General features: G+C 35.3%; 1 protein-coding gene across 1 annotated transcript in view; it reads left to right on the forward strand.

Annotated features, from left to right (window-relative positions):
* PTPRQ (protein tyrosine phosphatase receptor type Q) overlaps window positions 1-14,629 on the forward strand; it is a 268,878-nt gene that overhangs the window by 82,561 nt on the left and 171,688 nt on the right. Inside the window, exons 26-30 of the mRNA XM_059683707.1 lie at window positions 3,734-3,914; window positions 5,252-5,413; window positions 5,518-5,697; window positions 6,285-6,392; window positions 6,535-6,816. Of these exons, the coding sequence (XP_059539690.1) occupies window positions 3,734-3,914; window positions 5,252-5,413; window positions 5,518-5,697; window positions 6,285-6,392; window positions 6,535-6,816 (913 nt within the window). The remainder of the gene's footprint in view (window positions 1-3,733; window positions 3,915-5,251; window positions 5,414-5,517; window positions 5,698-6,284; window positions 6,393-6,534; window positions 6,817-14,629) is intronic.

The following is a 14,629-nucleotide window of genomic DNA, read 5'->3' on the forward strand; positions in this document are numbered from 1 at the left end:
AATGTTAGTCTGTCAAGTAGTAACAATAATACATATTGATTTAACTTTTTATCATTTGAAGACTGATGAGAAACATCTTTAGTCATGGTTTCTAGGTCCTTCCTATTATTGATTATGCTCCTGTATATATTTTCCTGTTTGTCAATGAGCCTCTTAACTTGGCTGAACACAATATTCCATATATAGTTTTACTAGAACCAACTTGAACATAATTAATTTCTCCTTCGGTGTAGATTTTCTACTTCTATCAATGCAATGAACAAAATTAATTTCTTTGGAGGATTCATTCTACTGAGATTGAAGTCTGAAGTACCCTAAATTCATCTGTCCATGAACTCTCTTTAGTTTACTTTCACACTCAGGTCTCTTACTACTTATTCTTATGGTAAGACTCTGGGACATTTTCTTCCAGAAGATACCATCTTGCTACCTAGTATTACAATTTCTGAGATTCATACAAGTACATATTTTTCATACAACATATTTTTCAAGTTTATTAATGTTTGCCAGCCAAATGCTGGTGAATTGCTATGGAATGAGGCTGAGAACAGGATTCAATAGCTGTTTAGGATTGCTTGAGATAAGTTTACTTTATTGAGCAATAGGAACATAAACAGAATCAAACCTTAAGGATTTTTTCACCCAAATAATATACAGAATGATATGGTATCTGTTAGGAGATGTCAAACATATGCTAATTGTAAACTTTTCTTTTTACTATTGCTTCATAATAGATAACATAAATCATGTTATAGTCTATTATAAAATATAGAAGCATTTCTTAAGAATAAATTGTTATTAATTCAGCATAACTTCAAGTGAGTCTAAATTGGTAGATATAATTCAGGCTATATAGATACCTATATATTTAGGGTTTATTTTAAATAAAATCAGGTTAACTATAATGAATAATATTACATGTAAACTCAGGTTGGTTTATTCAGGTGGTTTTGGAATTTAACTCTAAGGACTCCTAATTCTTTCACAAAAATTCCAAAGATTCCTGGGTAGCTTATAAGAGGCCTTTCATGTTGATGAATTGTGACATTCCCTGACTCGGTTGTTCTCAGCTGGGGGTGATTTTGCTCTCCAGGAGGCACTTGGCAATCTCTGAAGAGATTTTTTATTGTCACAGTTAGGAGGATGCCATAGGGACCAGGGATGGTGCTGAACCGCCCACAATGCACACAACAGCTCCTTAGAAAAAGAATTGCCTAGCACGGAATGTCAGTAGTGCTGAGGGTGAGAACCTTAGGCCAACTCAGTGAGTCCCAAACTTTTGGAAGTTGCAATGGATTTCCCTCTGCCTCATATTTCCTTTATTTCCACTTCTGCTTTTCTCTGCCCCTTCCCATTACTCCTTAAGTTCTGATTCTTTCCCATCATTTTTTGCTCTTAATTTTTTTTCTTTTTCATCTATTAAAAACAGATTAGAATCTAGTGGGTTTTTTTTTTATAGAGGCAAAATATCAGAAATACCACAAGTGGCACACTTCATGATAATTAGTAACATTCTAGGTTATGATGAACCCAATGTTCTTATCATTGCCCAAGTTAAGGAGGGCCTTTCCAATGAATACCAGAATTTGGGAGAATTGCAGATAGAGTATTCAGGTCAACTCTTACCTTGAAGTGGCAGTATATCAAGAGAGATGCTTAGCCTAGTTAATTGATGGGATGCTCGGGTTTAATTTCAATAATTTATCTGACATGGGTATAAATATTGAGAGATTTAATGCAAAATAATTGTTCAGGGCGAAATTCTTTGTACTACCTCATTGTACCTTCTATAGTAGTTTGTACACAGTAGATTTTCAGAGGGGCTGATTAATAGTGGGAACAGCTGTGTGGCTGAGCATAAACTATCGACTGAAATACCAGAGCATCTCTGAGTTATGTGTTTGTGCTTCATGCCCTCCCTGATTTTTTTGTGGAGTCAGAGCTGAAGTGAATCCTTGGGAGACAGAAGACCTTTCATTTGTCCCCTATAGGGTTCCCTCTGCAGAGTTTTTTAATCACACATTTTGGAATGGATCATATACGTGTCCCCCTGCTCTTTATCACGATACTTTTGTGGATAAAGGTGTAACAAGATTTAGATAATTTTATCTCAAAAATAGTATTTGGAGAACTGAAAATTTTCTTGAATCTTTTCTCCATTATTTTATCTCTCAGAAAAGTTAATATTTAAATGACCCACCTTTGTTGATAATTAAATAAACTGCCTTAAAATGTTTAGCTTTCCTGAGATTTTTCTTTCTTGAGCATCTATTTTTTGAAAATACTAAGTGCTTTATATTAATAAGGAATTAAAAACGTGGTTTTGTTTCTGTGAGTAAAGACAACCCCTAAACATATAAGATAATTAAAAGACAACTGTACCAAAGCTTATAAATAAATAAAACCTATATTATGACTTATAAATCCTGAGAAATTTATAATTGAGGATAAATAGGGTAATTTTATTTTTTTAAAAGAAAATGTTTTAGCAGTGAATTTTGAAGCAGAACTTGAAATAAAATAGGCAAAAACTTTTTTTTTCTTTTAAAAACTATTTTATTTTGGAAAATTTAAGCAGACATAAAAGGAGAGAAAAGAGAATGATGAACTCCCAAGTACCCATCGCCAGGATTGAGTAATTGTTAACATTCTCCCATTCTTGCCTCAGCTCTCTTGTGTTGTTGTTGCTACTTTTGTGAACATATTTTAAAATAAATTTTGATCCTACACATCTAAGTGCAAATCTCTAAAAACATGGATGTTTTCATTCATTCAATGATCCCATTACCACAACTAACAAAATTACTAATATCGTTTTGGTATCATCTAATACCTAGACCATATTCATGTTTTCCTGATTATCTTCAAAGTCTGTATTGGTAGATATGTTGTAATTAGAATCCAAAGTCCAAACATTGCATTTGGTTATTAAGGCAACGTTTTCTTCGATTAATATAATTTTATTTTCAAGGTTGACAATCCATGAAAAATAGCCAGTACTATTTGGCCAAAAGAGTCTTTTTTTATTCTGTTTCAATCAGCTATGCTGTGTGGGGTGGGAAAAGTCGTCTTGTTATCCCATCAAAAACCTCTAAATCTTCGTAACCTGCTCCTTATATTTTTTACTTCAATATCTGCCACTTTGGTGAAGTTGACGTGTGTGAAGAACTTTATGGCTCTAGGAACAATCACAGTTACTTAAAATATCCCTTAGGGACAGAGCCTTGGATAGGTAGGTCTACCGTGAACCTGTTTGAAAACCATTGCCATGCAGTTTTGTTCATGTCTGCAACTACACTCCATCATAGGTAAACTCCTATTCCTAATGTGTATTAAGCAGTCATGCAGGCCTCTCACACCTGGTATAAGGCAGTATTCCTAGAATACTTATCTCTTTTTTTTGGGGGGGGGGGACAATTAAAATATTTTAGTCCTGGAGTCTTTGCATGAGGATTTTGAATTTTACAACAACTGAAGTCAGAAATAAATATCTGCTTCTTCCCACAATCCAGTATTAGTCTCTTAAGACACAGGAGTGATCAGTGTGTAACATCATGTGGGATTTTAGTAGCTTCAGAATAAAATTTTGGAATATAAAGGAGACAGGAGTCATGGAAATAATATCTTTTTCAAAAAGGGTAATTCCAAAGTTTCTTAAATTAATACTTGAATGAAGTCATTGTTAATATAATGGTTATAAGCGGTTTTTGTAAATACCTATTTTTAATTACAGTATATAAACAACCCGCTCACTCCAGAAACTGTGAACGTAGTAGAGTCAATGGCAGAATTATTTGAGGGTTCAGCAGAGATATCTTCTGACCTGTATGCGATTGCTTCAGTTATGTATAACAGTCATCCCCATAATAACTTTCCTGTGAGGAACAGAGCTGAAGACCAGCATTTAACAGTTGGTAGGTACAGTTTTTATGTTGTATCAAATGCATTGAAACCACCAATGCTAGCTAGTACAGATATGAACCTCAGCTTGGAGTTCAGCCAAATTATTAATGGCTCATGGGCTGGAGTCAGATTTTTTTCTCCTTTAACTGTTGGATAACCTCATGCAGCAAATGGAAATGCCACACAGGCAGGAGCTGGCCCCTTCTAACCCATTTGACCTTCCTCCCAGAGAAAGTAGCACCCAAGAGTCTTTGGCCAAGCTGCATAGACAATCAGTTATTACAGTTGCCAAAGCAGGTGTGATGGGGAGGGATGAGCATATCTTCAGATCATTTACAGGCCTCACACTCTCTGCAGCTTTTGACTAATAGGTTTTCAAATGTCACTAAAGGTAAATAGGTCAGAAAGTTACAACTCTAGTGCATGCAAGTGATAAACAGGTGTAGGTGCCCCAACGACATGGTGATGTCATTAGGGTGTACACTTGCTCTTCAGGGTCAGTGGATCTTACTGTTCCTAAAAGGAGAGTGCCATATATAGCAAATTAAAAGTACTTGGTTAGAGAGCAGCCATTTAAATTCTCTCTCTGTTTTTTCTGAAATGCTAAGTGAGAACATTTTCTCCTTTTCTCTGATTTGATATTTGTCCTGTTGCAAATTAAAAGTGTTACTTTATTGATGGTATACTGAGTCAAAATGCCACATTACCTTCAGTATATGTTTATTTCATTTACTGATTTATTCATTTTTTCTGTGCAAAGATGACTGGGGGCAACACTAGGAATTAAGAGGCCCACAGTTTCTGATACAGAAGTTTCCTTAAACACTTCACGTTTGGCCTAATTGGTAATTAACATCATTGGAACCACAAGTTCTAAATAAATAAATAAAAATCCAACACTATTTGAAATCCTTGTTCAGACAGATTTAAGTATCAGTTACCCAAACATGATTGCTTTAAAATACTTCTGGTTTTAGTGAAGGTATAGTGAATTTTGAGTTCAAATAAAAAGTCTCAATTTGATATCATTGCTTAGTCTGTCTTTTCAGAAAAAAAAAATCTTAGCCAGTCCCTTTTAGCAAGTTATATATTTTTAAAAACACTAATCTCATATTCCAGGATAACATAATAACTAGGAAAGCTGTATTATGAGCATAACATGTCTATATATATTGTTGGGGAGTACTCAGCATATTTACTATTAATTATACATCTGCCTTTTACATAAAGGAGTGAATGGAGAGATTAATGAAATATGTGGAATCCGGTTTAAGATTTCACTGTGTGAGCAAACATAATTTTGATCGTGAACCCAAACACGTTTTAAAAAACATTTTATTTCATATAGGAACTACATGGAATCAGTATATCACTGACATTGCTGCCGAACAGCTGTCTTACGTTATCAGGAGACTCGTACCTTTCACTGAGCACATGATTAGTGTATCTGCTTTCACCATCATGGGAGAAGGACCACCAACGGTTCTCCATGTTAGGACACTTGAACAAGGTAAGGGTGTATTTCCTTGGAAATAATTACCTGCAAGTGCTGCTCTTGCACATTGTAATCCTCTTTCTTTTCTTGCATATTAATTGTTCATTCTTCTTTTCAAGTGCCAAGCTCCATTCAGATTATAAACTATAAAAATATTAGTTCCTCATCTATTTTGTTATATTGGGATCCTCCAGAATTTCCCAATGGAAAAATAACTCATTATACAATTTATGCAATGGAACTGGATACAAACACAGCATTCCAGATGACTACTCTAAATAACAGCTTTCTCATAACAGGTAGAACAAAGTTTTGCTTTTTAAAAAACATTTCTATTCTGATGGAACATATGCATCTCTCTGCCTTAAGCCCTGCAGGACGTGTGTTTCATTTTTCCAGATTTAGCTGTGCTGTGCTGCCATGGAGATCTTGCAAAATATGTGAAGAAGTACCTTGATTAAATGTGTTCTCCTTTATATTTATCTACAAAGAAGTAAAACCATAAGATTACAAGTATCTTAGGAATATACTTAACCCAAGCAATTTTGTCTGTATATTGAAATAACTCAGGATTATTGAAGGAATGAATGGGAAGTAAATCAGCTGATCCAGTGTCTGTGCCAAGTCAAATACTAGTGTACTCCTTGCAGTGTGCCAAAATTATTTTCAGCCTCAAATCTTTCCTTAATATTTTAGGAAAGAACTAAAACATCACCAACATGGGAATGTCCTCAAGCCTAAAGATGTTTGGGAGATTGGGATTATAGGGAAAGTGACTGGAGGAATCAGTCTCCGAAATAAACTATTTTCACTAGTCCTATGTCAAATGGCACTAATCTAAGTGTTATTTTAAGAAATTTAAACAAATTGCCTATTGGTTTTATAGGGTTAAAGAAATACACCAAATATAAGATGAGGGTGACCGCCTCAACTCATGTTGGAGAAAGTTCTTTGTCTGAAGAAAATGACATCTTTGTGAGAACTCTGGAAGATGGTAAGGCTATTAGGTGCAGTTTTAATAGAAAAAAGCAAGCGGTGTTGCTTGCTTACTGCCATCTACCTCATGCTGCCTTTAGTAGCTGAAGCAATAAACATGAAAAAATACAAGTATTTAAAGTTTTCTTTTCTTCCCCCAGAACCAGAATCATCACCTCAAGATGTGGAAGTTATTGATGTTACTGCACATGAAATAAGTCTGAAGTGGTTACCACCTGAGAAACCCAATGGGATTATTGTTGCTTATGAAGTTCTCTATAAAAATATGGATTCCTTATTTATGAAGAACACCTCAACAACACACATAATTTTAAGGGATTTAAAACCGTATTCCCTCTATAACATTTCTGTGAGGTCATACACCAGATTGGGTCATGGCAATCAGTTATCTTCCTTACTCTCTGTAAGGACTTCTGAGACTGGTATGTTTTTTTATTTTTTTGTTTAATAATGCATAGTAATGAATGTGGCTGACAATTGCTAGATTGTTTTTATTTTACTTAACTAAAACCCCTCATTATTCCATTTTGTATAATCCAGGAATTTTTTTGCTTTTTAAAAAAACATTTTTTTTTTTATTGATTTCAGAGAGGAAGTGAGAGGGAGAGAGAGATAGAAACATCTTGCATGCCCCCACTTGGGATCGAGCCCACAAGCTGGGCATATGCCCTGACTGGAATCAAACCGTGACCTTCTGATTCATAGGTTGAAGCTCAACCACTGAGCATCACTGGCCGGGCAATTTTTTTTTTTTTTTTTTTGTAAATGAGTACAAAAAGGCTTGCCATGCAAATTTTTAAAAAATCTGATTTGCATATAAGGGACTCTAAAATAAAGATCAACACATTTTACAAATGAAAGGCTTAAAAAACTAAAGATGTTTTTCAATGTCCCTGTAAATTTGTGAATTAATAACTACTTGCTTTCAAATTAGGTAAAAGCAGAGACACACTCATAAGAATTGATTCCTATACTCTAATGAGGTATGTCTGTAGAGAGAGGTGTAGAGTGGGAGCACAGATAGGGCATATGGGGGTAAGTCTTATGGAGGAGGTAGCATTTAACCTAGGTCTTAAGCAGTCAGGTGGAATGGGCAGGAGGACCTTATGGAAGCCGTATGAGGGGATATCTGATCTAAAGGAAATAACGCAAGCAAGGAGTTACTTGGATTTCTGTTTCACCAATGCAAGGCCAACAGCACAAAGGAAGGCATTTTGCCTGATGATGTCAGTTTGTTTTTATGGTTATAATCATACATTGGAGCAACTTGATAGTGTGTGCTAAGAATTAAGAACTAAATTTAAAGTTACTGTTTTATCCCTACATGTAAAAAATAAATATTTATTGACTAGCAACTGGCTGAACCATATGGATTTGCTCTTCCTATAGGCCATAACGCCCAAGTGTCAGCAGCTTCATATGGCTCAGCCAGACCCTATGACAGTGTGGCCCTGTCACTGACCTTGAGGATGAAGGAATCTAGTAAAGCAGCTTACTTTGGAGGGAAGCTGGTCACAGAAATTAATTATATGAGATGACACAATGTCCATAGAGAATGGCATAGGTTATAATTGCAGAAACAGGAGAGTGATGAAAAGAGCATTTTTTATCATTAAGAGTTCCCCCAAAGTGAAATCTAATTGATATTAAACTACATATCATCATGTTTCATTGCTTTTATAGATATGGTGCTTAAATATTAGTATTTGCTTTTTACCAGGCCTTATTTTATTTCATTTTACACTGGTTCAAGGAGAGAAAAGCCTAAGCATATTTTAAACACCTGGAAAGTACCATGGGCTTTGCTATTGGATTTCATAATAATTGCCTTTTATTTTGGAATAGAGCATGAAGGCATTATTATCTTCATTGCCTAATGAAAAATGGAGATCTGAGAGGTTCATCTTTTCAATAAATATTTATAATATGCCAAGCCCTAGTGGGAATATACCACTGTAGGATAAAATGAATTTTACCCACCTAACATTAATATTAATTGGTGGGTATTTAATTGCTTAAGGTTATCTAGCTGGTAAGTGATGAAGCTGGAATTGGAACCCAAATCCACCTAACTGTAAAGCCCATCCCCTTTCACAATAATGCTGGTTTAGAAACCATCAGTAAAGCTGCTAAGTGATAAATATATCTTGATCTTCCCATTCATTTTTGCAGTGATATTTCACTGTTTGGGGCTCTGAAAAGAAAAGAAAATAAAAACTTTAAAAATCCTGTTGGGATATTAAACAATAGCCATATTCATGAACATTTATCAAATGTTTCGCTATTTAATTGGTCACAACATCAAGTACACCTTATTTTCATGACTATCTATAAAAATCATTTTTTGTTGTTTTCTGATTATCACATGCTTGCAGTTTTTTTACTTAATATTAAAAAGTAAATTCGATTTTTATTTCATTATTTATTGTATGAGTTTAATTCTCAGGTACAGATAGTAACAAGTCATAAGTGAATATAAGAATTTAACTTGAAATGTAATTTAAAATGTGAATTTTAGTGTTGGCAGGTGTCTTAGAAAATATATAGAATCCTTTATTTTATGGATGAGAAGACCTAGGAATCTATATGTATAAAAGGCTAAGTGACCGGCCATCCATCTGTCTGACCAGCCGGCTGGCCGGTACATATGACACTCACTGGCAATTTATAAATAAATGTTGACTCGCACATGTGCAATATTTGTCCCGTCTGTCACTGGCCTCCCACTTAAATTAATTTGAAGACAGTTTCCCGTGATGCCAGTATTTGCGATGACTATTAATAAATCACAAGGACAAACTCTAGAAAGAGTAGGAATATTCCTACCTGAACCTGTTTTCGCACATGGTCAGTTATATGTTGCTTTCTCTCAAGTTTGAAGAGCATTTGACACTAAAGTTAAAGTTGTAAATACTTCATCACAATGGAAATTGGTCGAGCACTCTGAAAGTGTTTTTGCTCTTAATGTGCTATACATGGAGAATAAGTTTAATCAGTTTATCAGTCATTGTTTTTATCAATGTTTTTATATCATGTTTTTGTTGTTTTTATATCATGTCTTTGTTGTTATATCATGTTATTATTTTTTACTTATTAATCAATTTATATATTATTTTCATATACATGTTATTAATTTTTTTCATCTCTGACACTTCTATTCTAGAAAAAGGGCAAATAGCGATATTAAAATATTTATTCTAATTAATTTCCTTTCAATGTGCACAAATCTGTGCACCAGGTCACTAGTATTTTAATAGAATTTCTCTCAAAAATCATAGTAGATGAGAAGTAATGTTTGGACTTGAAGCTAAGTCTTCTGACAGCCATTCAAGGCCCCTGGATCTAGTGAGAAAAATAGAGAAGTGAGAAACAATTATGACAGGGTTCACTAGCCCCCCCACTTGGGTGAATACAAATTGGTCATCTTGACACTAGAAGCAAAAGAGACCTAAATATAGGGCATAGAGCTCAGTGTCCATGCTCCTAGTTCCTAGTTCTCTCTCCTAAATTAGGGTGCTCTCATGGTCTCTGTATTCTCCATCTGAATGGAAAGGGTGGACAATGGAATCTATGTTAGTGATTTTTCCTGGATCATGTTTACTACTATGGAGCCACCAATTTAGCTCTTTTTGCAAAAGAGGAAGTTAGAATTTTTAATAGTCTTCAGGTGTTATTTGAAGCAGGATGTGCTCAAGAACAACCATCTATCTGTTCCCAGGGCTCAGGATATTGATTAGATACAATACTTTTATCTTTAATCATATTTTAAAAAAGAGCCCACATTTTATTATTCTTTCATGAGAAATGGAGGAATGTGATAACTCAGTAATGTGTTAATTCTGCTAATTACAAATAGTAGTAAATTATTTTTTTAAACAATTTATCTTGGTTGGGGAATCAGGGTTTACTAATGCTTGGAAGTAAAATACTGTACTCCTCCTGTATTCAATCAGAAAAGTGCAATACATGACTAATTCGTGTGTGTGTGTGTGTGTGTGTGTGTGTGTTTATATGTGTGCTTTAAGTATAGAATGTACAGTTGATGAGCAAACTTGAGATTAGTTTGTATTTTCTCATACGTAGTGTGCAGTAATCACATAAAGAACTTTAAGTTCCCATACTGATTACTCTATGATGACCCATATATTCTGTATCCTTTTTAAGACATAACTATTTTTTTAAATCCTCACCTGAGGATATGACTTCATTGATTTTAGAAAGAGAGAGAAACACTGATGTGAATGAGAAACACTAAACGGTGGCCTCCCATATGCACCCTGACTGGGGATCAAACCCACAACCCAGGTATGTGCCCTGATCAGGAATTAAACCCAGTAGATGAGAAGATGCTCCAACTGACTGAGCCACCCATCCAGAGCAAGACATAACTTTCTTTACAGTAAGCCTTTAGCCAAATGCCTTGAATACATCTGATTTTGAGCAACAACCACCGTGGATAGTAACTTAGATGTTGACTAAAATTTGGTGTGGGATTCAATAATTTTATATTAATTAATTGCATTCCTTTTTTAAAAATTTATCTTTATTGTTGAACGTATTACAGATGTCCTCCTTTTCCCCCCATTGACCCACTCCACCCCTCGCCAGTCCCCTCCCTAGGCTTTCCCCATTGTCTGTCCATGGACTATGCATTTCTTAATTTATCTACATAACATTAAAACCATACCAGTATATGCCAAACAACAATATTTTGGCATACACAAGGTAAATTCCCACTTCCTATTTTAGTATAATCATGAACTACATTATTTATTTTTATTTTTTATAAAGATTTAGTTACTTCAACTAACTATAATAATTACTCTTTATTCTTGAATTATCTATTTTGCACACTACTTTACAATTGGAAACACTATGTTATTTCAGAAAACTGAAGAGTGTCTTATCACTCTCTGAAATTAGTGATTTATCAAGTTGGTCTTGCTTTATTTACCCTGAAGATCCAGGACCAGGGCCGGCCTGCGATGGGTCTGACTCGGGCAGCCCAGCCTGTAGTTGTGAGTTCTTGACTTTGTGTAGGAGTGATGGCACAGTATGGAGTCCAGGTGATTTGAGAGTACATTTATTACAGCTGGGGACAGTAAACCAAAGGAAGGACTTAGGGTAGACGAAGCAACAGGAGAGAACCTAGGCAGGGCTCTGCTCTCTAGAAATGCTATAGGAAAGACGTGAGCCAGGGCTGGAGGTCAGAGAAAAGGGGCCTTGGAGACAGGACCAGGCGGTAAGCCTGGGTTGAGCTGACAGAGTCCACTGCTCCCCTGGTTGTAAGTCTCTTAGGGACCCTTAGGATTTAGGAACAAATAAAAAGTTCATGCCTGGGAAGAGACATGGGTGTGTTCTAGAGTGAGCCTGCACTGTCTTTGTCCTGAGGGCTTTTTCTCTCTCTTCCTCCCCATCCCCCTTTTTCAGGCGAGAATTATAGGGGAATGTTTCAGAAGAATATCCATCACTTTCTAGGTGTATTTTTAATATGCTGATGTATTAAAATGAGTGTATAAGGGAGTTTGGGATTATTCTTTGGTCCGTTTTACTGTTTTACTTTTTAACTTGGACCTGTCTGGCTTTAATGGGTTTTTGTTTTTTGTTCCCCTGACTTCATCTGTCCTTGGGTTTAGCTGGCACAAATAGCATTAATTGTGTCTTTGGTCTCTCTATTTTCCCAGGCAGGATGATTTAAGCTATCTATTCTCTGGTTAGCGAGGGGAGGTATAAACCATTTGCTCTAAATGTCCTTGGTTAGGGAAGAGAAGGTTTTGTGTTTCACCAACTGGCAATAAGTAGTTCAAGTTGTTTGGCCTTGTTTAATCTTATTGCCTCAGTTTCCCTTTTCCACTTGCTCAAAAATATTCCTAGCTTCTCACTTTCCTGCCACTGGTATCCTCTCAGGATTAATCAATAAAAATGCAAAGAATATCAGCCTGGGTCAGAGAGGCATATTTATATCCTAACTACTGGTGGTAGGCAGGAAACTCCAGAGGGACAACTTAGAAAGTGCCAATGATACTTTTTTTAAATCAGAAGTTATACTGAACTGTAAAATTCAAGCATAGCTTCACTACTTCCCCTTTTCTTACTATTAAAGAGCTATTCAATTTTACTTATTTTCCTTAGCTGTGAGTTTCAATCTTGATTTTAATACATTTCTGTCATGTTGAACATATTTATTCATTCATTGAGCAGATTTGTATAGACTCCATATCATGTACTACAACATGAATACAACAGTAAATAAGACAAAATTCCTACTTCCTGGAAGTTAACATTCTTAGAAGGGCCACAGGAAATAGGTTAGTAAGTAATACACACACCTTCTTATAGTGGTGTGTTCTATGAAGGAAAATTATGAGGGAGAGAAGAGACAGAGTTACAGAGTAGGAAGAGGCTATTTGAGATAAAGGACCGAGAAAGGCCTCTCTGAAGATGTTATATATACCCAGAAATATTAATAACCTATGGGATTAAATTAGATGAGGATAAGAAAGAAAAGTGTTTTAGAAGGAGGAATAACAATTGCCAAGTTCCTGAAGTGAGAAGATACTTTATGTAGTTGAGGAAGAACAGAATATTTCTGTCATTCAATGGGTATGAGTTATTGGGAGGGGGAGCTTAGCAGATGAGGAGAGAGAGACAGACAGAGGTGGACCATGCAGATTTTTGGGCGCCAATATAAGAAGTTTGGTTAGTTTTAATGGGAAGCTATTAGAGATTTATGAGACAAGAACCTGGTCCGATTTGTAGTTTTAGGAGACTGCTGCTGAATATGCTGGATTTGGGAGTAATGGGATAAGTCAGGGTTATTTTTTGATCTGCATATCTGGGTGAGTAAATGATGGCACCATTTACTGAGATGGGGAAGTTAGGAAGAAGGTCAGTTTAGAGACATTCAGTAGTTTTGTTTTGAATATGTTTGAAATATCCAAGTGACTATCATGAAAGCAGTTGGATATATGTTTGAACGTCAGGGAAGGAATCCAGAGTTGAATACATAAATTGGAGGCACCACCATATCTCTGATATTCAAAGTCAAGGTATGAGATAAAGTCACATCAGGGTGAATGTCCTAAAGATGAAAAGAAGCATATAATTATGTCCTGGGGGCATCATAATTGTATAATTTGGGAAGTCAGGAGGATCAAGTCAAGGACTAAGCAGAAGTGGCCAGTGAGGTAGAAAAAAAACAGGACAAGATCATGTTTTGAAAGGCAAGTGAATAATGATTTTCAAATAGAAGGAATTTATTTCCTATGTCACATGCTACTGACAGTACAGTAAGATGAGAGCTCATGTAATTGGTTAGTGGTATGACACCAGGAAATTGGATAGATCATTTGCATCAATGTTGACGTCTCTATGAGTGGTAGAGAGGAAGTCAGTCAACCAGGTGGTAAATTTTTTAAGATGTTTGTGGCAGAGTGTCACTAGATAACTGTCTTAAGAAAGTATAGCTCATAAAATTTTTCAGGAGGAAGGAAGGAGAAAAGATCTGAATATGGCACAGAGGAGCAATAAATACAACTATTCAACTCCAAGGTCCTGTGGTTATATAAATTATGCAGAAAAACAAATGGCTACCTGTTACCCACCTGGGCTAAGATGTAGTGTTCTCAGCAGGTCCAAGATTTCACTGAACTCCAGAAAGCTAACAAAGCATTCTGATTTAGATTTTGGATGTTTGGGAAGGGATAGTAGGATTACATTGCTATATATTGTTACATCAAATTATGTTCTGATTTACAAACCTTCCAAAAATTTTAGAACTATCAATATTCTTAGGTCAATTTTTTTTTCCTATGAAGTCTGACTTAGATACAGTACACTTCATAGCAGGTAATAATTGGCATGGGGGGGTACTGTATCTACATTTTTTAGACTTCAGGATTTTATTTCTCTACTTTATTAAATTTAATAGTAGCACTATTGATGTACATGGTATTTAGGATACATATAAAAGGCTCATTTTTTTCTTTTGAAAGGAAATATTTTAATAGCAGGACTCTAATGAAAATAATATTTACTTATTTAGTTTATATTGTTTATTTCCAAAATTAGCCATTATTGTTATTGTTTTGTGCAGACAATGTTTAAACATTATCTTTGCAACTGTGGTTTTTCATCTCTAGGAATTTTTTTTTCTTGAGAGTACATTATTTAAAATATCATTTATTGAGGTTGTGTTGATGGTATTTTTTGTTCTTGATTGTCTGAAAATCTTAC

This window comes from Myotis daubentonii, chromosome 2, assembly GCF_963259705.1.
Source record: "Myotis daubentonii chromosome 2, mMyoDau2.1, whole genome shotgun sequence".
Classification (NCBI taxonomy): Eukaryota; Metazoa; Chordata; class Mammalia; order Chiroptera; family Vespertilionidae; genus Myotis; species Myotis daubentonii.